The 24,655-nt window shown below is 36.6% G+C and overlaps 1 protein-coding gene and 2 long non-coding RNA genes across 3 annotated transcripts; 2 read left to right on the forward strand and 1 right to left on the reverse strand.

Moving 5' to 3' along the window:
* Positions 1 to 882: 882 nt before the first annotated feature.
* On the reverse strand, positions 883 to 5,062 carry LOC147544909 (uncharacterized). The gene is made up of 2 exons (XR_015239872.1): positions 4,834 to 5,062; positions 883 to 2,067 (listed from the first exon to the last, which is right to left on the reverse strand). It is a non-coding gene; the product is annotated as an uncharacterized LOC147544909 (long non-coding RNA).
* Positions 5,063 to 6,124: 1,062 nt separating this feature from the next.
* On the forward strand, positions 6,125 to 8,214 carry LOC147544910 (F-box protein At5g49610-like). Its single transcript, XM_086673922.1, has 2 exons — positions 6,125 to 6,394; positions 6,732 to 8,214. Exons 1-2 carry the CDS (start codon positions 6,250 to 6,252, stop codon positions 7,988 to 7,990), a joined length of 1,404 nt encoding a protein of 467 aa, XP_086530048.1. The 5' UTR covers positions 6,125 to 6,249; the 3' UTR covers positions 7,991 to 8,214.
* Positions 8,215 to 19,361: 11,147 nt separating this feature from the next.
* Positions 19,362 to 21,405, forward strand: LOC147544911 (uncharacterized). The gene is made up of 2 exons (XR_015239873.1): positions 19,362 to 19,537; positions 19,938 to 21,405. It is a non-coding gene; the product is annotated as an uncharacterized LOC147544911 (long non-coding RNA).
* The last annotated feature ends 3,250 nt before the right edge of the window (positions 21,406 to 24,655 follow it).

Here is a 24,655-nt window from a genome sequence, read left to right on the forward strand (position 1 = left end):
TTTAACTAGTTGTGTCCTTTAACTGCATTTCTAGCTGTACATCTTATAAACTTTTTGTTTGCTTGTTATATCTATCTTAGCTCTTAGTTTGTTTGCATCCTAGCTCTTAGTTTTTTAACCTTCTCATTTAAATTTAGGTATCTTAGCTGGGTTCTCCATTTGCTGGTACTTACTGTTTTCCTTTATTTGGGTGAGTAGGCAGGAACTAGCCTTAAGTTCGGGTATCTATTGCCTTTAGCTTGCTGATTTCCTGGCCAATGCTTCTTTGCTTCTGTACATTGTGTCCCTTCGTGGTGTCATTCTCTTTCATTTGGACACAAATCTTCACCATATCTTTCACATCACGATCCTATCCTGGAACATGAGAGGGTGCAGCAACTACATTAACCGCAAACACTTTGTAACACTAATCGCATACCATAATCTGAATTTAATATTGCTTTCGGAGACGAAAAGCATTAAAAGTTTCAATAAAAAATACCGCTCCGTAGCAAGGACTTTAACCTTCATACTGTTGAACCCAATAACAAGGTTGGGGGGTCAGCCCTATTTTGGAATTGTAATATTAGGTTGGATATTATTTACTCGGATAACAACATTATTCACACTTATGGACATCTTAACAATACTAATCATAATTTCATGTTTACGGTGGGTGCCTGTGTACCAAACTCCGCCTTGGAAACGGCTAGAGTCGCTTAGTAAAACTGTTCCGACGTTCTGGACCATATATAAAGGGCGACCTTAACTGTATTTTTCACCCGAGTGAGAAGCTAGGAGGTAGGAGATGGTCTTTCATCGCTCTCTTCTAAAATCCTAACCATGACAAATAATATGAATCTTACAGATTTAGGTTGTTCTGGTTCGTCATACACCTGGTCTAACAAGCAATTTAAGGTAACCTCATTCAAGAGAGGCTAAATAGAGCCTTAGCTAATAACGATTGGCTAACCCATTTTCCCAACACACGTATTACTCATTCAGATGGAGTGGGTTCGGACCACATTCTTATTCTGCTCACAACCACCCATCCCAGTTCTAAGTCCAAAAAACCATTCAAATTCCTGCGCACTTGGATGCACCTTGAATGTCATAATTTTATCGCCAATTGTTGGTCAGTTAGCAACACCAACAGTAGTAAACCCATGTTCAACTGAAGCTGACTAGATTAGGTATAAACCAAGCTCAATGGAACAAACTGGTCTTTGGTAACATCAATTCCCAGATGTCGATGACTCTGAAGCTATTCCAGCAGCCTGCGCACAAAGATCAGTATGTAGCCTTCAATAATCAACTCGAAGGATTATATAGGCAATATGAAATGCTAGGGAAAACAATGTCCATAAATTCTTTCATCCCTTTAGGTGATAGAATACCAGATATTTCCACTCTCCGACAATGAACAGAAATTGGAAAAATAGAATCCACTCTATCAAAAATAACAACGGGGAGTGGGCTTCAAAAGAGGATAACATGGGTAAATTTTCACCGCACACCTTCATACTATCTCTACCTCGAGTAATACTACCACTGTACCATACCCGAGGAGATCCTCAATCTGTTCAACGAAAAAAATATCGGACTCGCAGAATATCTGCTTTTCTTAGCTTCTAGATCAGTCCGGTAACCTTTATATTATTTTTATTCTTCTCATTGTGCATACTGATGACGATTTTGAACCCCACCAAAACGTAGCAGAAACCTGTTAACTCCCTAGGTATTTCACCAAAGAGTAGTAGATACCTGCTAAGATGAATGGATCTTAAACTTATACATATAACAAGTGTTTATGTCCCATTAGTTCCCTTCGATTTCGATTACCCCGAAAGTGCACCAAATTCCATCTCAGTGCCCCAGATATGGCCATTAATATGGTCTTTAGTCTCCTCTGAACTGACTAGTAGTGTTTGATAATGAGTTTAACAGTGTTGTGTGTTAGAGAGATGGTTCTTAAGTTTCTCTCGTTCTGTCTCTCCTCTTTAATTGTGAGCAGATTACTGTATGCCAACTACAACCGCGGATCAGCTTGACGACAATCTCCTATAGGTGAAATTCTAATACGTCTGCCTGCAAAAAGCCATAGCTCAATTTAAAGTTATCAACACAAGATGGTATTCCTTGATCTCTGATCTTTCTTTATGAATAAACATACTAGTTGTCAAACTAATTGAGATGCTTGTAGTTTTTTTCTCGATTGTTCAACTGATGGAACTCATGGAAGTATCACTGGACAGTTTTTTTGTCGCTCTTCAACCAATTCCTTAGTGAGACCATTTCTTTAGGCTTACCTTTGGCGTTTCAGAGTAGTAGTGCACTAGTTTTCTACTTTGTTCCGAGTATCTACAACTTTCTACTTTGTTCCGAGTATCTACAACTTTCTTTAAGCTTGACGATGACGGTCGGTTAATCTCCTGAAAATAAGCTTCTTGAATCGTAAGACATTTTCTACTTCGTTCCGAGTATCTACAACTTTTGGTATGCTCAAAGTAACATTATATTAGTGTATGACATGTAAAATTAGTTTTTTTTTTTTTTTTGTTGAACAGACATTATAATTGTGTTTATGAAGTAGTAAATAACATCTTCAACGTGTCTTACAAGATCTAGAAGGACATCTAATTGGTCTACCTAGATCCTTTATCTCAATGACTCAAAGACACCTTCACCTAACGGTTCATGAAAACGTAGAAGTCATTATAGAAAGGGAAAATTTGGAAATACAAATTTGACAATATGAGTCGCCACTCGCCATGGGATTTAACCCGGGGTGCCACTTTTTAGACATACACTAAGGGTGGCAATGTAATGACGATCCCAGATGGCAGTCAATTTGGAAAAAAAAAAAAAAATAACAAAGGGCAATTCACAAACTTGTAAGACAATGTATTTTTCACATATGAGTGGGTCAAAACAAACTGAACAAGTATGGTCAAAGGTAATGCCAAACTTGAAGGTGTCTATCACCCACCTCTTTCTTTTTCTTTTTCTTCTGGGAAACTGTCGTCGGTCGATGATCTCTAGCCGACGACTTAAATTTTTTTTTTTCTCTTCATCTTTTTTTTCTTCCTTCTCCTCTTCTCTTCTCCCTTTCTCTCTACTCTCTCTCTCTCTCTAAATCCTCCGACGAATGGGCTCCTTTTTGCCGGAGAGTTAGAGAGAGAGAGTAGAGAGAGTAGGGATGTCAACGGGGAGGGTTTGGGACTTTTCCAAGTCCGCTCCGTTACTAAACGGGTTTTCCCAGACCCGTCCCAATAGTTAATCGAGATGGGTATATAATTACCATACCCGACCCGATTAGAAGTTGCTTAACCATTACCGGCCAGCCGCCCCGTTTAACCGGACTCAACCGTAAATTTAGTATTTTAATTTTAAATAAGTTATTTTAATCTAAATAATAAAAACAAAATTTTATAGGGGTATAATTTTATCAACTATAAAGACTACAACCAATTACATAATATAAAATATAAAATAATTAAATCGATAATATAAGATAAAAACTTTAGAAACATATAATATACATATTTAATCGGGGTGGGGCGGGTTTTATTGCCCAACCCCGCCCCGAACCGACAATTATTTTTATCTTCATTCCAGTAAAAATAACACATGCTAGCAACAAGTATTGATATTTAGACATTGACCCCCAACTATTTAACGATGTTAGGACTACACTCTCAAAACCAAAATATGTATGGCGTTGACTCTCATTCTGAATTTTTTTCGTTAAATATCAGTTAAGTGGTTTACGTGCCAACCACATGTGTGAGTTATGACAAAAATACCCTTCACGGGATATTTAAGTTTACTTAGACATTGACACCCAATTATTTAGCAATTTTAGGACTACACTCCCAAAATGAAAATATGTCTTTAGTTGACTTTCACTCTCAATTTTTTCATCAAACATCAGTAAAGTGGTTCGCGTGCCAACCACATGCATGAATTTTTTATATTATAAGCAACAAACTAAAGACTAACAAAGGATTAGACTATGTATCTAACAATTATATATCTGAGATCTTTTTTAATCTGTTTAATCAACCAAAATTAATGGACGACCAAATAGTACTGGGGATATAAGCCTTTTTTTTATAGATTTCCAATTGATAGCCTATCTAATATATCTAGCCAGACGGGTCGAACCCATATCGAACGACGGGTGACATATTTTCTTTGATATTTTTCGCTTATTCGGATTGGGTTCTTGGACTAACTTCGAATTCATGGACCAATTAATCACTTTCTGTAGATAACGCAATTAATTTGAGATCTTAGATTCTTATGCTGTCAGATTATGATGAATTTTCCATCATATCTGAAGACCTATAAATATAAGAGGAATACATACTAACTATTTAATTGGTATTTGACGAAAAAACCAAGAATGAGGGTCTCCCTAAACATATTTTTGTTTTGGGGTTGTAGTCCTAATATGTGTAAATAGTTGGGGGATAAATAACCTAACTATTTTATGAAGGATATTTTGTCATAAGGCATGCATGTGGTTGGTATGTAAACCACTTAACTGATATTTAACGGAAAAATAGAAAATGGGGGTCAACGCAATACATACTTTTATTTTGGGGGCGTAGTCCAATATCGCTAAATAACTGGGGGTCAATATCTAAATAACCCAAATTAAATCTAACATAAACGAACATCAAAGAACCTAATAAAATGATCGGATTGAAACCCTAAAATCATCATCGTCATCAACACTTAAGCCCTAAATCTGCAATCTGAATAAACCCTAATATCATCAAAGATAGAATTGGGGAAAGAAAGAAAAAGAACGAAGTAGAAGAAGAGATCATCCATGTATAAATATACCTAAAAACCTTCACTTTTTCATGAAATCTCACTGAATCTTTATCAAATTCTTCTTCTCAGTTTTGTCTTCTAAGTTAGGGGGCTTGTTGAACAACATACCTTTTTTGTTCTCCATGGTTATTAATTTTCTTTCTCCATAAAAGAAGGAATAAGAACAAGGAAAGAGGAAGAAGGAGGATGAAAAAGATTTTTTATTTTTTATTTTCTTTTATCAAGGTCCCCGCTCGGCAATCTCTGGCCACTGACGACCTAACGTCGTTAATTGTGCCATTAGGTCAAACATTAGTTGCGGCATTGTCTCCTTTGTATACATTGCTTTTAACCATTTTTAGGAATTGTCTTTAGGAAGCTTGCATTTAACAAGTTTGAGCATCGCCTATAAAACCTCCTAAAGAAAAGCATATGAGCCATAAAGACCCAGTCAATCAAGTTGACCTAGGGGTACATTTGTTTTGTAGCCCAATAAGTTCACTTGATTGAACTTTGTCCTTCTCTCTTCATCTCTTTTGCGTATCTTATCGTTTTCTATCTCCTGTTGTTTCTGTCTTTCATTACACCTTTCTCTGTACCTCAAATATTCTTTCTCATTGTGACTATGTCTCCCTCTCTCTCTCTGCCCCCTTCTCTCTATCTCTCACTCTCACCTTTTCCTCTCACTCTATTTTTTTCCTCACAGTTCTGGCGAAGGGAAGTGTTCCCTTCAGCGAAACCCCCTTCGTAAGGTCGGATTTCGTGGTTGGGCTATTGGACTTGAAGTGCTAAAGAAGATCAAAAGTGAATATTACTTTGGATCTTCTTTCCATATAATGTGAAGAAGAAGATCGAAATCGGTGAAGTGAAGAGTTTTATTTTGTCCCTTGGAACCCTTAATGTTCTGGAGGAATCACCACAAATTAGAGGATTTATCAGTCAGATGGCCTAGAGGAGTCATTTCCAAGAGAGAGAAAAAAAAAAGAATGACCGTGAGCAAAAATGAGCAACATAAAGTCAAATAGAAAATGATGGGAAAGAAAAAGCGAGAGAATAGATGAAGATTAGGGAGTGAAATTCAATCACGTAAACTTTTAGACTAAAAAATAAATATGTCCCGCAAGTGGATCGTGGTTCGTTTTAGTTTTTATGCAAAGCCTTTTGTTTATGCCCTAAAGATCCACCATTGAAATTGTAGGGGTACTAGATAAAGATATTTGTAGACTTTCCCAGACATCTACAGATATTTTACATGACATTTTGTCAATAGACATTCACGACTTTCACTAATAAAATATTTCTAGACATTTTCTCAATAGATATTAAAGTGTCAAAGACATGAAAAGAATGTCCTATGGCCTATGGGAGACAATTCAAATGTTCAGGACTTAATGTTGAGACATTGGAACTATTTTAGAGAGAGTAGACCAACTTACTTAGAAGCAAATGGGGGATTCCGACTGTCCTGTTTTCCCGTCAACGCATCTTCTTCCCCGGGATCACCAAGCACCTTCAGCAGTTTCAGACGGAAGAATGACCTTGAAACGGACCACTAGTTACCACAGCAGTAGGTCCGTCAAACCCAAAACAGGTACTCGTCACTCTCTCTCTCTCTAGGGTTTTTGTATTCCAACATCGAACTCTCATCTCTTTTGATTAAAGTGAATTAGGCTGATTGGGTTGTTCAGGATAGTGATTTGATGAATCCTCAATTTGTCTAGGGTTAAAATATGTTTTAGATTGACATTAATTCATGATTCATATACTCATTTGGGATACTTTTTAGCTTCTGTACCAATCCGATAACCCTAGATATCTTAAAGTGTTTTTGTAAGTTTGTTGACTCAGAAAATTGTTATATTGAGATAAACAATGGTGTGTGTTAGAGAGATGGCTTCTAAGTTTCTATCTCTCCTCTCTGTAAGCAGATCACTCTAGGCCTACAACAATTGCAAACAAGCTTGATGACTATCTCGTTCGTGAAATTCTAATACGTCTGCCTGCAAAATCCGTAACTGGATTTAAACTTCTAAGCAAAAGATGGCAATCCTTGATCTCTGATCCTTCCTTTGTAAACGAACATACTAGTCGTCAAACCAATCGATATGCTTGTAGTTTTTTTTCTGACTGTTCAATTGATGGAAAAATCCTTCGCCGAACTTTCGCTCGCTCTTCACCCAATCTCCCTACTGAGACTACCTTTTCTTTAGGCTTATGTGAAAGTTTCGACTATTTTAAGCGAGGCGTTTCACCCAATCTTGTCAATGAGACCACCATTTCTCTAGGCCGCTTACCGCAAGTATTTGAGTATTTACGTCCAAAAATTTCAGCTAGTTGTCATGGCATTATTTTGGTTGACTTTGGAACCTACAATTACATTTGCGTTTTTAACCCTTTAACCAAGAAAAACCAACTTATTCCATCCCCTCTCAAACAAAGCACTTGTTGTTTCGGATTAGTATTTGGGCCAACTTCCTCCTCTCCATATTACTATAACCACTACGATGTAGTTTGCATGGTCATAACAAACAAATGGGTTGTAACAAAGACAATGGTTAGATTCAAAATTTACAATCACGAGAAAGGGCGTTGGAGAGATTCGAAGAAGACTACGAGGATAAGCTTTAATGACTGGGTACATATTCGGTCCAATCCTGTATGTTTTCGAGGGGTTATACATTGGTTAACTGGCAAAGGTTATATTATTGCATTCAATGCAGATAGTGAAGAGAGCAGGATGATTGAATTACCAAAGAGCGTAACGGAAATGGTGGAAATTAGATGTCAACCGATAGGGTCACGAACTTGGTTTGGAGTTGTAGAAGATGAAGTAAACATTGTTGTGGTTACCCCAGAACATGAAATAGTAATTTGGGTACTCGATGATTATGAAAACAACAAATGGGAAATTAAAAGAAAAGATGTGATAAAAACTGAGAAGAATAGTACAGTTTATATTCAACCCATCTTCTTTGATGGTCGGAGATTGATTTTATACTCAGGGGTTGAAAGATGGAATTTTGATTGGGTAGAACACGATATCCAGACTGGTGTTTCTCGACGTTTGTGTTCTACAGATGATCAAAGTTGTTTTCCTAATGTAAGCACTCTAACTGAGGTTTTGCCGATGCATCGAAGGTTACGTTATGCAGAAAATTGGGGTGATTGGGATTATGGCTCTGAGTAGTAACTTTTTGTTATAAAATGGTTTGAAGTTTCTATTATACTTGTATGTATTATGAATTGGCATAGTAGTATGGTTTTATTTCATCTTTCTGTCTTTTGGGATTAGTTGACCTTTAGCATTCTCTGTTTCTTCTCATTTTGTGTATCAAAGAATTAGCATATGCTCAAAGTAAACATTACATTGTGAGGTGAAATGTGAAATGTAGTTGGTCAACAATGTTAGACTCAGTGCCTGAATTGACGTGATGAGTCAGTTTCTTGCTGTTTGTTTTTGTCTAACTTGTTTGAATGGTTTGTTTTGAGTCCATTTGATTTAAAACATTCAGGCGCATACCCCGAGAAAAATAGGATAAATTTTTGGTAACTGATGGAAGAACCCTAAAACTTGGAACATGCATGTTTCATATATAAGCAAGGTTTCTGATCTTGGAAATTTTGAATGTGTAGAATTATGTATTCTGTTCAGCTATCATTCAATTGAGATGTATGTTTTTTACACTTCTTGCATACACCCATTATACCTATCGTTTCATGCACTCGGTTAAAGTATGTTCTTGAGCCAAAACTTGTAAAATACACGTAACAGTTAGCTTTTCCTTGGCCTTTTCTTTTACCTTGTTCTCTACTCTTACAAGTAGAAAAACAAAACGCCGAAACAACCTTCTCTTGGTGAATACAGTTTCTCTTAAAAAACTTTTTAACACTAAAGACTGGGATGACTTATCAATGATCCTCATGGTGTGGTAAGCCTCAAAGGACAAAACAGAGACCCTCTTAGATCGAAGGAGCACTGTATTTGTGACGTAACAAGTGAAGACAAGACGGAGGAAACAAATGTTTAGTGTGCTTTAAAAGGGTTTAAACAGGTCGAGATGTCGGTTAAGAAACTATATGGTTTATTTATCTATCATTTGGAACTTGGGACTGAAATGATCGGTTATTAAAAGAGTGATACTAGTAGACGCTACAAGTAGAAGCCTATTCAAAGACTTGTATTGTTTCTCTCTTAATGGACTTTTTCACTCTCAATTGATGGTTGATTTTTATTTAGGTTTGGGTAGGTCATATTCAAAGACTTGTAACAAATGAACGTTCTCTGTTTTCGAGTTAAATATATGTTTCTCTCTTAATGGACTTTTTCACTCTCAATTGATGGTTGATTTCTGTTTAGGTTTGGGTAGGTCTGCTTTCTAGCCAATTCTATCATTTTTCTTAGGATTTTTGAGTTTGTGGTCCAAAAAGTAACACCTAAATCCACATTTAGTCCACCATAATACTAATATACGTTTTTAAATCAAAATATAAATTATAATGGAAATCTAGTACAAATGTTCTCATCTCCATAGAAAACACAAATACCTATGATTTATATTTTATCATAATACCCCTTGTCATAATCCATTCTTTCGAAAGCCAATCCAAACTTTTTATCTTTTCTTTCTTTGATTTTCTCTCTCCAATCAGAGATAACTGAAACCCTCTCCTACTTTCTCTCTATAAAACGCAAAACCCTTCCCATAATCGAAAACCATCTCTTTAACGATTCACAGTCGAGTAGTGAAGACGACTGGGAATCATCTTCAACTTATTCCTTCCTCATCTTCATCAAAAATGGAAAATCTCCATTATCTTACTTTCTCTCTCTAAAACGAAAACCATCTCTAATAAGAATCCCAGCTGAGTAGAGAAGATGACTGAGAATCATTTTCATCGTTTTCCTTTATCATCTTCATCAAATTTCTTTCTCCTTCGTTGTCTTCCTTCATCAGGTAAGTTATTTCGATTCACGTTTTCTCTCTCTAAAACGGAAAGCAATATTCCACACCATTTTCATCATCTTCCAAACCCTTTTAATCACATTTTCGCATTTGATTAACTTTTAATGATTAAAATATGTCATTAATCTCTATTTTCTTCGTCATATTCATCATCAGTTATCTCTGTTAACCTTTTTCCGTACGATTAGGTACTAACATATTCCGAAGTTCAACATATTTATTAAACATAACTTGTTTTGCATAGAACAAAGCTCATATTATTCTTTAAGATATTTTTTGATGCATTTCAAGTTCAATTACCGATTCAGAATATCAACATATTGATTATACATTACTATATTGTATACATCAAAACACATTTAGTTATATTAACGACGTTTTTGGACGTCAGAGTTACTAATCGTTTCTGATAATTATGTACTATACATGTTGCGGTTTTTATATTTTGTCACCAGAAAAGTGTCAAAATTACGGTACCGAAATATGTAACAAATTTCGACCACTGTGGTCGAAATTCTAGTAGTTGGTCGATTTTTTTTCTTTTGCAAAGATTGTTTGTGATTATTCATTTGTTTTGTTTTATATAGCCAAATATCCGTGATGACGGTGAAAGTTTCGAAATTTGAAAGAAAACTCGGAGAAATTCGTTTTGAGGAATTAGGTTTCTCACCTGATTCGTAGGAAGAGAGAGAGGGAACTCGATTTCCACAGAAGATGAAGAAACGGATTTAGGGTTGGATTTAGGGTTAGATATTTTTTGTTCTAAAACTTTTAATTGAAGACTTATTTTTATTTAAAAAGGTTTTTTGAGTAAATATGAAATATTTTGATGGACTTGTTTGTAAGTTAATGTCTACTTACTAAAAGTGCCAAAGGCCCTTTACAATTCATGTCCCAATACACCTAAGCAAGTTCCCTATACCAAAGACCTTAATTTTCTTTCACTAATTAAAGTCTCTACTTGCGAAGGAGTGAGGGGTAAAGGTGTTAATAAGCTTAGTGTTAATATGCTTAGTGTAAGCAGAGTACAAACTAATAAAGGGATGTTCAAAAGTTTGTTAAGAAAGCAGTTGAGAAGCTTGTTATAACAAACTTTCTCTCTCTTGTCTTAACGACTCTCTCTCTCTCTAGTCTGTTGTATAATTAGGTTTTTCAACTTATTATTCAGACTAATGAAAACTAATTGTCAGATTCTTCTCTCTATCCCCTTTCATCATTTTTCTCTCTCTAGTTTGTTTTCTCACATGGTATTAGAGCGTCTAGGTTCAATCGATTTAGATCAAAGCTTCATCGAATTATAATTGCTTCATCAGAGAATTCATCTTGTTCATCGACTTCAATCAATCATACAGAGTGATCAACTAGTTGTCTACGACACTTCTACTACTACTATCGTTTTATTCTTTCTCTGTGATCGATCAATCAATCATCCACTCAACAACCTACGACTCGTGTTATTCGATCAAAAGGAGGGCACCCTATCTTTCTCTCTCCAGACGACTACTCATCAAAGAAGGACGATCTTTCTTTCTCTCTCCTGATGACCACTCATCAGAGGAGGACGGCCTATCTTTCTCTCCTGACGGTCACTCATCAAATGAGGGTGACCTATCTTTCCCTCTCCTGACGATTAAAGGAGGCAAGCTATTTTATCTCTCCTAGAGGTCAGACCTTCTTTATTTCACCCACGTGATTATCTACGAGGTCAGACCGCTTTCCACTTTATTTATTTACGAAACATACCCCCGAACAAGGTTAATCCCACCAGGGCTGCCTCATTCAAGGATATACCTCATATGCTATCATACTCTATCTCTCCAAGCAAGTTAGCATATCCATAGAGATCGAGCTCCAACCACTCTTTGAGCTGTGCTAAACTCTGACCATTCTCCTCCACGGTAACATTCCAAGGATAACACTCGCGTATTCATTACTTCTCTTGCAAGTTTATTAAGTTGACCGTCGGAGTCCCTTTGGCAGGCACCACCTCGGTGTCCCCCCCAAAGACCTCACAGTCACGTGTGTTTTGTCTCTTGTCAGAGGTTAAGCCCAAAAACATCGTCGGTGCCCGTAAAAATATTAAAAGGTGAAGGTCCGACTTCCGGTCAACAATCTGGTCCTCTTGACTTCTTGACCCGCAATTTCGGCCCCTCACATGGCTTCTATCACAAGATCAAGATGATCAGACAACATATTATGTTAAAAATGTGTTAAATAGAAATTCCAAATCCATATAACGAACAAAATCAATCTGGTAATATATCGATCTACAACCAATCTTGAAAACAATATCAAGATAAACCTGCTCAAACAATAAATCTACAAATGTCTGATAATTCTCAGACCAAAACAAAACACAATAATGAGAATCCCAATCAAAATTCTCAATATCAACACAATTGGAAGGCTCTAAACTTCGATTTCTCAAGTATTCCATGTGGAATTTGTCACAAATGGGGCCATCAAGCTCATAAGTGTAAATTCGGATATACACCTTCAAAAACCAACAACAATACTCCAAAATTTACTGGATTACAAATTCCAGAAGAAGGAAAAGGTAATTCTAGTGAAGATTCTGAATCTAAGAATGAAGAGTGCAATTTAGCTATCCTAGAAGAGTGTTATATTGCTTCAAGAGACATGAATTGCACATAAGATGATACTTGGCTTGCTAATACTGGAGCTCCAAGCCATATGACCAATAATGATAAGGTAATTGACAACTCTAAACCCTATTTTGGTTCTAATTCAATACTAGTTGGTAGTGGTAAGTCTATACCTATTATAGGGTCTGGTGATGCACAAATGATTACTCCTTCACATGAGTTTTATCTTAAAAATATCTTATTAGTTCCTGATTGGAAGAAAAATCTCTTATCAGTCTCTAAGTTTACTGAAGACAATGATTGCTCAGTTCAGTTTTATCCTTGGGGTTATGATGTTAAAGATTTGATTACTCATGTTATACTTACTGAAAGACCAATGATAAATGATTTGTATCCGATTGAATTTGAGAAATGAATAACACAAGTAGAAGCACATATGTCTGTTTTGAAAGGTTCATCAAACTTATGACATCAAAGGCTTGAACATACTGCTCATGGTGTCTTGAAATCTCTTCATAGCTCAAATTTGATTCAACTTGACTCTTCAAAGTTCATTAAAATGTGTGAATCATGTCAACTTGGGTCTTTTGGATATTACTTTTCAACCAATAACTTAATTATAAACAAGCCTCCAAGCATCCTGAGTGGTGTAAGGCTATGGAGGAAGAAATTCGGGCTCTTAAGCATAATGAGACTTGGTCTCTTGTACCTGCCACTCCTTCAATGAACATCTTAGGGTGTAGGTGGGTATTCATAACCAAGCTCATAACAGATGGCACTATAGATAGACACAAGACCAGACTGGTTGCTAAAGGATTTCATCAGTTAGATGGGTTGGACTACTCTGAAATCTTCAGCCCAGTGGTGAAGTCATCTACTATAAGAGTTGTTCTTACCATGGCAGTCTCAAATGGATGCATATTAAGCAGTTGGATGTATGCATTTCTCCATGGGATTTTGGATGAAGATGTCTTTATGATGCAACCTCCTAGATTTATGGCTTTAAATAAGTCCTCTTATGTTTGTCACTTGCGCAGATCTTTATATGGTCTTAAACAGACTCCTAGAGCTTGATTTACAAGGTTTTTTTACTTCTTATTGTTTTCAGAAAAGCTCCACAGGTCATTCTATGTTTTTGTCTCTAAAAGGGAAAGATACTCTGATTCTCTTATTATATGTGGATGATATTAATTGACTGGATCATCTGATTCTCTTCTTCAACAATTGATCTCTCTACTGAGTACTGAGTTTTCTATGAAGGATCTAGGAGCACTGCATTACTTCTTAGGAATTGAAGTGAATCCTTCTTCTAATGGTCTTTTGCTGACCCAAAAGAAATACACTCTAGAGCTTCTTCACAAAGCTGATATGATGGATTGTAAACCAAGTGCTACACCTATACCTTATGGTAAAAGGCTTTCAATTGATGATGGTGAGCCTCTTGATGATCTTACCTTCTATAGAAGCTTAGTTGGTGGTCTTCAATATCTTACCATTGACTATACCAGATATCTCATTTCGGGAGAATTATGTGGCTCAATTTATGCACTCCTCAACTGATTGTGATCTTCAATTGGCCAAGAGAATTCTCAGATATTTGAAGGGTTCATTAAGTGCTGGAATACAGATTATCTCAGGGGATTTAACTTCTTTAAAAGCACATAGTGACTCTGATTGGCTGGTTGCCCAGATTCTAGAAGATCAACATCTGGTTTCTGTGTTTTTTTTTTGTTCTTCCCTGATTGTTTAGTCTTCTAAGCAACAACCGACTATTACTAGATCAAGCAGTGAAGCTGAATATAAGTCACTTGTTGTTGCTTCGACTGAACTCTTATGGATTTCATATGTTCATGAGGAATTGGGGGTTTCTCTATCTACTCCATTTCAGCTATTCTATGATAATATGGGGGCAAAACACTTAGCAGTGAATCCAGTGTTCCATGCTCGCACAAAGCACATTGAAATTGATTATCATTTTGTTCGAGAGTTATTGGTTGCTTCAGGAATGTTGGCTTTGGAGTTTATTCCTACCTCATTTCAGATAGCTGATGTGTTTACTAAAGGCCTCTCTAATATACTTTTCTCCTCCTTACTGAATTCTATGATGTATCTTCCTTCTTCTAAGGTTCAAGCTAAAGTTGTTCCCTGCTTGAGCTTGAGGGGGGGTTTAAAGTAGTGAGGTGTAAAGAGAGTGTTAATATACTTAATGTAAGTAGAGTGTAGACAAATAAAGGGAGGTTCAAAAGTTTATTAAGAAAGTAGTTGAGAAGTTTGTTATAACAAACGTTTCTCTCTCTTGTCTTAGCAACTTTGTCTCTCTACTCTGTTGAATAAATAGGTATCTTCAACCTCATATTCAGACTAATGAAAACTAATTGTCTGATTCTTCTCTCCCTCTCTCTCCTTTCATCATTTTTTCGTTAGTTTGTTTTCTCACCCTACTCTATGAGAAGCTTTGAAGCTGCGACTTTCTCTCTCTACTCTGTTGTATAAATAGGTGTCTTCAACCTCATATTCAGGCTAATGAAAACTAATTGTCTGATTCTTCTCTCTCTTTCTCTCCTTTCATCATTTTCTCTCTAGTTTATTTTCTCACCCTACTCTATGAGAAGCTTTAGTTGAAGCTCCAATCTTTGACTAGAGAGAACAAAAGTGAGAGATGGAGAGAGGGGGAAAAAAGGAGAATGAGAGAGCAAGCAAGCAATAGAGAGATGATGGTGATGAGGGCCACTGGCGATCGTGGTTTCCGTAATAGGAAGGAGAGGAAAAAAACGTATTTTTGTACCAGAAACTAGTGTTAAGTTTGCAGTCATCCAACTCAAAATCAATTAGCAATGAGCAGAGAGCACCTAGACATTGTATGACTGGTTATTAGTAAAGGATATATTCATTCGGTCTGAAGGAAGATGTCCTTCTGAAGGAGTGTCCTTCGACCAAGATGGCAATGCCTGCAATTTGGCGTATAGGATAAAGATGATCACCTTATCCGGAAGATCATCCAGTCCGATCAAATTAGGGGTAATAATGCTTAGCTAGAAGCCGCTTACGATCGTCGGATCACTTCGGTAATCCGCGGCTAACATAAATCGGATCCTACAAGGGTTACACATAAGAGGGGTAACTTGAACGGAGAAAATAAGACTAGTGGGAGCTTGCCTATAGATGAATATGATCCAGTATGATAGTGCCACATATAAAGAAAGAACCGGGCTCGAAAGGGAATCTCGGAAAGGCTTAAAAGGCAACTATGAGCCGGGTAGATCAAGCCCACTTAAGAGGTGATCTAACCGGCCATACTAAGGGAGTGGGCCAGCCAGGCCAAGCCCATTAATGGGCTAGTCTGGCCGGCCATACCATTAAGGAAAAACCCTAATGGGAAGGTTTTTCCATTCAGATGGGAGTCTGGTGTTTATCTTTTCTGCGACTCTTATTGAAACCTAATTGGACTGAAATTCTAATTAGGGTTTCTCTACATAAGGGTCATTAGGGAACCAGAAGAGGTGTGAAATTTTCTCAAGAGAAAATCAACTCTCTCACACATCTTAGAGAGAGAAGGTTTTCGAGAAAAGCTCCCAGTTCTTTCTAACTAGTCAAGAAGTAGGAGTTCTTCATCTGAACCTTCATCAAGCTCCTAGCTGACTTAAAGGGAGGGAGTTCAAGTCAACCTACTTGGTGCCTCAAGTAGAGGAGCTACTACTTTGAATCTCTTGATCATCCGAAAAGCCATTGGAATCGAATTCGAGGAAAGCGTATAAGGTATTCTTCTTTAGGTAATTAACTCATTACTAGTTCATGGATGCGATCTTGACACCTAGTGTTAAACATATAGATATTTGAGATTCCGCTAACAACATTAGGTAGTCTTAGAGACATACGAAACCCTACAGTGGCATCACGAACGTCTTACATGCTAACTAGTTTTGGTTAGTCGAATTAGATTCAGACTTGTTTAGTTAGATAGATGAGTTTGAATATAGAGTCAGACACATATTTGATTGGTTTGAATGTTCTTTAGACGTAATCACATAGGTTTTAATTTAAAGCTATTTCAAAGCATATAAACATTAGATTTAAGCTTTATGAAAATAGTTTTCGAAAACGGGTTTAATGGCTTGTGATTCTTTGAAAAAGGATTTTAAAACAGGAGTTTTTGGTGTTTTAAGCACAAAACAGCAGTTTTGGAACCCTAAAATCAAAAAAGAAGAAGGTGAGAACGACAGTGTCCAACAAAATTTGGAAATTGTCCGGTTTGTCCGGTCAGGACGCGTCAAGGAAGTACTTGAAGGATGTAACCAAGTATCCAGAAGTACTTGAAGGATATTGTGATGGGAGTCGTTGGAAGGGAATGACTGTCTATGGTTGATGAAGTTGATTAATAGAATAAATAAAAATAAATATTGGGAAGGAAATTAAAATGTAAATAAGGGTATTTTTGTCCTGATTCACGTGTATGATTCGCACAACTGAAATTAAACTAGAAAATAATGTTTTTCGTCCACGTGGGGGTATAAATCAAAAGTTAAAGCCATTATCACATAGGTTTTAATTTAAAGCTATTTCAAAGCATATAAACATTAGATTTAAGCTTTATGAAAATAGTTTTCGAAAACGGGTTTAATGGCTTGTGATTCTTTGAAAAAGGATTTTAAAACAGGAGTTTTTGGTGTTTTAAGCACAAAACAGCAGTTTTGGAACCCTAAAATCAAAAAAGAAGAAGGTGAGAACGACAGTGTCCAACAAAATTTGGAAATTGTCCGGTTTGTCCGGTCAGGACGCGTCAAGGAAGTACTTGAAGGATGTAACCAAGTATCCAGAAGTACTTGAAGGATATTGTGATGGGAGTCGTTGGAAGGGAATGACTGTCTATGGTTGATGAAGTTGATTAATAGAATAAATAAAAATAAATATTGGGAAGGAAATTAAAATGTAAATAAGGGTATTTTTGTCCTGATTCACGTGTATGATTCGCACAACTGAAATTAAACTTGAAAATAATGTTTTTCGTCCACGTGGGGGTATAAATCAAAAGTTTTAAAAAACGGGGTGTAGTCCTAATATCGATATAAAAGTGGGGGTCAATGTCAAATTCATACGTAAGGGCATTTTTGTCCTGATTCACATGTGCGATTCACACAACTGACTTTTAACTAGAATTTAACGGTTTTCGTCCACGTGGGGGTGTAAATTAAAAGTAAAAAAAAACATGGGCGTAGTCCTAATATCGATATAAAAGTAGGGGTCGATGTCAAAATCTCACAAATATTTATGTCTTAGGTGTCGTTTGGCAAGACTAAAATAAGTTACTTTTTTTGTTTATTTAAGTGGAAAAGTCAAAAAGTTAGTTTGGTACGCAAAAATTACCGACTTCATTAGAGTTAAAATTTGACTTTCTTTTGAAGTTAAAATTTTTAGCTTTTGACTTCAAAGTAAAGTAACTTTTTTTTTTGTAGACATGCATGAATTTTACTTGACGATTTTTTTTGTCTATCTCCGCTCCACTACCACAACTAAACTTCTACCGTACCATTCTACCCTCACCACCACCACAACAAGCATTGCACTTCCCCCACCACCCTACCTCAAATACCACGACCACATCTTAACCACCACCTTCGTACCACCACCACCACCACCACCACCATACACCACCACACCTCGACAACAACCACCTCGTAGCTCCACCTCCACCACCATCCCCGTACCTTCACCACCAACACCACACCACCATACCTTCACTGCCACCACCACCACCGTACCTTCACTGCCACCACCACCACCATACTTCCATCATTACTACCACCTTTATTACAATCACCATATCACCACCACCATAACCCCGTCACTATCACTCACATACCTTATCCACTACCACCATTGTATCTCAACCACCACCGCGTTTCCACCATCACCACCACCGTACTTCCACCGCCACCATCGTCACCATCATACCTCTATACCACCACCACCAGCCATCAAACCTCAACCACCACCACACCCCATAACCATACCTTCATGGCACCACCACTACCACCAATATCATCACTACTTCCTATACAAGAGTAATCGTGGAAATCATAAATAAATTCAATTAAAATCAAGTATCTTTATGAGAAAGAAAAATAAAATTATTGAAAGTAAATTGAGTTACCAAACTAACTTTTTGACTTTTATACTTTTAAGTAACATTTTTGCCAAATATATTTTTGAAATTTTTTTACTTTTTTAAAGCAAAAGAACTTCTACTACAAGCAAAAGTACTTCTACTTTTCGTTGCCAAACGACACCTTAGAGCAACTCCAGTGAGGGTCGGGCTGAGGCCAAAATTTTGGCCTCAGCCCGGGCCTCCAAGCACAGTCGCCCCTAACATTAGGGCCGACTGAAGGGTCCCCAACATGATCGTTGGGGACTCCCAACGGTCATGTTGGGGTGATCCTTGTCGTTGGATAAAATCCAATGGCTAGGAACTTCTTCCATTTCTTTTTTTTCTTTTTTTGAATGTAATTAATCTTTTCGTAATTTTAATTAGTTTTAATTTTTAAACTCTAAAAAACTTAAGCATTAATAATTAAAATACATCCACCAAAATGTATGTCCCCGAATAATTTTTCAACTTTGAAAAAAAAAATATTATTTCGAAAATAGTTCAAACATCTGTTTTGTATATACACAAAACCACACACATTTTTCGCACACCAACAAAAAGGCCACACACGCGTTTCCCACACGAACAAATTTTCGGCCTCTAGAGAGGTTGGGGTTGGAGCTGAATTTTTGAGGCTGAGCTGAGGCTGAAAATTTTGGGTGAAATAGTGGTTTTTTCGGCCTAAGACAGACTGAGACTGGATTTGCTCTTATCATCTTATGCATTTGCCATTGGGGGTGGACAATTATAGGCGCCCAAGTTTATAGCTATAGGCACCCCTTTTACTCAAACGCCCTCAGAATGTGGGAGGTCCTAATAAAAGGACACAAGGATATATTTTAGTTTAGATAGCATCGAGCAAAAAAAGAGGGATTGGGACTCTCCTGTTTTCCCGCCAAACCATTTTCTTCTCCGGGATCACTCATCACCGTCACCACCTTCCGACAGAAGAATGACCTCTAAACTAACCTTGAAACGCACGACTAGTTACGAGAGCAGTAGGACTGTGAAAACCAAAACAGGTACTCCTCATTCTCTCTCTAGGGTTTTTATAATCCAACATTTAACTCTCATCTCCTTTGAGTAAAGTGCCCGGGGCTAATTAGGTTTTCTGGACATTGCTTTGATGAATATTCCATTTTTCTAGGGCTAAAGTATGACATTCATCCATCCGATAACCCTAGATATTGTATGACCTTTATATGAATAACTTTTTTTCTTTAATGATGATGATTTTGAAAAACACATGAGTTGCACTAGTAAATGATTTGATTTAATTCTTATGTTGATCTTAAACTTTCACTTATAGTTATAATATTTGTGTGTGCCCAATTAATTCCCCTTGCATCCGATTATCTTCCTAAGGAGATGGTTCGGATGGTTCTAAGTTTCTCTCTTTTTGTGTCTCCTCTTTGTAAGCAGATCACTATATACCAACAACGATTGCAAACAAGCTTGATGACGATCTCCTATGTGAAATTCTAATACGTCTGCCTGCAAAAGCCGTAACTGGATTTAAACTTATAAACAAAAGATGGCAATCCTTGATCTCTGATCCTTTCTTTGTAAACAAACATACTAGTCGTCAAACCAATCGAGATGCTTGTAGTTTTTTTCTCTAACTGTTCAACTGATGGAGAAATCCTTCGGCGAACTTTTGCTCGCTCTTCACCCAATCTCCTTACTGAGACCACCTTTTCTTTAGGCTTACGTGAAAAGTTCGATGTTAGGAGGAAGCCCTTTGTTTTACCCAATCTCCTTAATCAGACCACCATTTCTCTAGGCTGCTTACCTCTACCTCAAGTGTTTGACTATTTAAAGGTAAAAATCTCAGCTAGTTGTCATGGCATTATGTTGGTTGACTTTGGAAGCTACAATTACATTTGCGTTTTTAACCCTTTAACCAAGAAAAACCAACTTATTCCATCTCCTCTCAAACAAAGCACTTGTTGTTTCGGATTAATTTTTGGGCCAACATCTACCTCTCCATATTACTATAACCACTACAGTGTAGTTTGCATGGTCATAACAAAGACAATGGTTAGATTCAAGATTTACAATCACGAGAAATGGCGTTGGAGAGATTCAAAGAAGACTACGAGGATAAGCTTTAATGACTGGGTATATATAAAGTCCAATCCTGTTTGTTTGCGAGGAATTATACATTGGTTAATTGGCAATGGACATATTATTGCATTCAATGCGGATAAAGAAGAGAGCAGAATGATTGAAATACCAAAGAGCGTAAGGGAAATGATGGAAAATAGATGGAGACCTTGGTTTGGAGTTGTAGAAGATGAAGTGAACATTGTCGTTGTTACCCCAGTACATGAAATAGTAATTTGGGTACTTGACGATTATGAAAACAACAAGTGGAAAATGAAGAGAAAAGATGTGATAAAAACTGAGAAGGATAGTAAAGTTTATATTGAACCCATCTTCTTTGATGGTCAGAGATTGATTTTACACGCGAGCCCGTCTTCAAGGATTGGTAATTGGAAATTTGATTGGGTAGAACACGATATCCAGACTGGTGTTTCTCGACTTTTATGTTGCACAGATGATCTAAGTTGTTTTCCTGATATAAGCACTCTAACTGAGGTTTCGCCGCAGGACCCAATGCTTATTTATACAGAAAATTGGTATGATTAGGAATCTGGTAGTAACTTTTTGTTATACTGAGACGTATTATGAATTGGCATAATATTTCTTTCTTTTGGGTAAGTTGAACTAGAATATTATTTCACCTTTAGCATTGTCAGAGTCTGTTTCTACTCATTTTGTGTATCAAGGAATTAGCATATGCTCAAAGTAAACACTATATTGTGATGTGAAATGTAGTTGGTCGTCTGTGTCACACTCGATGTATGAATTGATGTGATTTTGTTTCTGTTTGGTTTGAATGTTTTGTTGGGTTTATTTTAGGTGTATTTGATTTAAAGGATTCAGGTGCATACCTGAAAAAAACCTCTTAAACATTAGATGAACCATGATATGCTAGACTGGGATGACCTATCAATCATCCCCATGGTGTGATGAGCCCCAAAAGGGAGTCCTTCGTAGGTGGAAGGGGCACAATAGGTTTAGAGCTCGGAAGATGTTGGGTGTCGATCAAATCAGAACTCAGGTACCTCTCAATTTCTTTAATTGATTCATCAGATGCTAACATAGTGCAGGTTGACGAATGGATACCACCTCCAGAAGGGATCATTAAGATCAATGTGGATGGAGCGTTTAGAAATCTTCAAGCAGGTGCGGCGGCAGTAGCAAGGGATTCAGGAGGAACAATAATCCTTACGAAATCGCAGATTTTCGAACCGATTTCACCTCTCCACAGCGAGATGATTGGATACAGACTAGGGTTAGAGCTCGGCGAAGAAATGGAGCTTAATGACTTCATTATAGAAGGAGACTCTAGGGTTTTAACCCTTTTTCTATCCGACGATGCCCAGATAGCCCCGTGGCGCCTATCGACGGAGCTAGAAGCCCTACGTGTACGCGCAAGGAATAGACACGTTACATTCCAGCATTGTAGACGGAATTCGAATCAAGTGGCCCACTCGTTGGCGGATGCAGCGTTAACCACTTAATGTGCCTTGTTTGGTAGTTTAACCCCTTTGTTGCGTTATCTTGCATTTCAGGACCTTGTTGTAACGTTTATGTTATTTCCGGAACTGAAGTTGTATCTTTTATCCATTTAATAGAATGGTTTTCGCTCAAAAAAAAAAAAAATAGGTTTAGTCTATCTATTGATGTAGTCTATACTCTATACACTGTCTGCAAAATTTCTTATTGGTAGAGTTTTATGGGTTTTTTGTTAACCACGAAATATATAGTTTTTTGCCCGTATTTGTTTTTCTTCAACGATTATACAGTAATGAATATAGTAATCTAAATATATTTATATTTCTTTAACAAAAATATATGTATATTTGTATTTGAGTTCGTCTCAGCCATCAGTAGGTTTCAAACATGAACTTTGTGAATATAATCAAATAAGATTTTTCGATATAAATCATTCCTATAATATTATACTGTGAGGCCGCGTGTAGTGCAAGATTCAGGATTCAGACCCGAGAGAACGAAGATGTATATCTAAACAACAAAAAGATTGCAAATACAATAACTAGCAAATGCTAATTTACTTTGATTATATTAATATATCAAAGCATTGTAAATGCCATCGACTTCTACATTATTTTATATTTCGAAATGTACATACAGTCGATACATGGTCAGTTCTACTAAACTATTTTTATTCAATAAAGACAACTGCACCATCGTTTTTTATTCAAGGGAAATGGATTCATTTTTATATAGATAAGAGTGAATTACTACCAAGAAGTTCAAATCTTTCTGCTGCTCTAATTGATATGTATGCTAAATGTGGGAAGATAGAATGTGCTCAAAGTGTCTTTAATGGAACCTCACTGAGAGATTTCTTCACATTTACAATCATGATTTCAGGTTTATCTGCGTTTGAATAGAGTATTTGTTCTGAATATTATGATGAATGTGTTTGTGAATATTTTGATGAATCTTTAATAGTTTTTTAATTTGATTATGTTGAGTATATATTTGATTACTTATTTGGTCTTATGAATTTAAGTTGCAGTAGGTTGCAAACTGATTTGCAGTGGGCTGCAAACTGATTTGCATTGGTTTGCAAACTGATTTGCAGTGTGGTTTGCATTGGTTTGCAAATTGATTTGCAGCTGTTTGCATGTCTTCGCAAATCGGTTTCAATTTTTCTTTTCTTTTTTTAAATATTCACAACACGTTTCGTTAAGTCTTTTTCAATAGATGAAGGAAAGATTAAAATCAAAAGATTGAATCTTTTTCGAAAGATTGAATCTTTTTCGAAAGATTGAATCTTTTTCGAAAGATTGAATCTTTTTCGAAAGATTAATTCTTCACATTTTTATTCGGTTAACTGTTTTTAAAATTTCTACAAAAAAAATGGGGGCTACGCCCCCAACCCCCCGTAAAATAACACGTAATACAAATAGTTTGTAATTCGTCAAAATGCAACATACATGATGTACAAAAATTGAGTTCGTTTGTATTGAAGGATGTGCAAGTATTAACATCTAAGTTGCAAAAGGATTCTAAATTTATTTGGGGACTTTGCAATCTGGTATGCAGTGGTTTGCAATCTAGTTTGCATTCTAATTTGCAGTGGTTTGCAAGCTGATTTGTAGTGGTTTGCAAATTGATTTGCAGTAGTTTGCATTCTAGTTTTCAAACAAGTCAGTTTCAATTTAGTTTTTTCAAAATGTTCACAACATACTCACATGTTTTTTTTAAATATTTTTCAATAAATGCAGGATGAACGAAAGATTAAATCCTTTTCGAAAGATTAAATTCTTTTCGAAAGTTTAATTCTTCATTTTTTATTCTATTAAGGGTTAATTTGACATTGACCCCCAATTATTTAGTGATATTAGGGATTCACCCCCAAAATCAAAAATGTTCTGGCGTTAACCCCCAATTGCCTTTTTTCCGTCAAAATCCCGTCAAATGGTCAGCGTGCGAAGCACTTGCGTGGATTGACAAAACTGCCCTTCATCTAATCTTAAGGTGAGAATTCTTCCCCAATGATCAAAGGTTATTAAATAACCTAGACAAAACCCTCCACAACTACATTTTTTTCTCCTATTTCACAACTTTAAACTACTCTCTTCTTTCTATCTCTCCCTCTCTCTCTCTAAAGCACCCCACTACAAACAAACATCTAAAATAACTTCATATTCCACTTTCCCAAAAAACAACCAGCTAGAATAACTCAAAATAGAGCACCACATAGTTCAATCTCTGGTAAAAATCCATCAATCTCCACACCACCTTCGACCACCATGGTCGATGTTGAAAGGAGAATGATGGGTTTCCTTACTGGCATGCCACCACTTCATCAAGGAATCAATTTCATGCCCTAATTGATTTACCCATTGCTTCAATTTCGTTCCAAATCGCTTCTAATACTTTGTGGTTGAAATTTTGGGGACCCAAAACCATCAAACCCTGAAAAATCTTTACGAATTGCTAGGAAATCACTTAAAAATTGGTCTTTTTAGTTCCGCTCTCTAATCACTGTTATCCTGGCAATCCCTCTTTAGTTGGAACCCACATCTTCTTAATCG

Source organism: Eschscholzia californica, unplaced genomic scaffold (genome assembly GCF_041429995.1).
Source record: "Eschscholzia californica isolate CP2 unplaced genomic scaffold, dmEscCali1.0.p SCAF_4, whole genome shotgun sequence".
NCBI lineage: Eukaryota > Viridiplantae > Streptophyta > Magnoliopsida > Ranunculales > Papaveraceae > Eschscholzia > Eschscholzia californica.

Bases quoted from the DNA above. Each gene is read 5' to 3' on its own strand.
- LOC147544910 (XM_086673922.1), top strand. From the start codon at position 6,250: ATGGGGGATTCCGACTGTCCTGTTTTCCCGTCAACGCATCTTCTTCCC. The intron at 6,395-6,731 runs GTACTCGTCACT...CTCTGTAAGCAG, and splicing joins GTCCGTCAAACCCAAAACAG to ATCACTCTAGGCCTACAACA.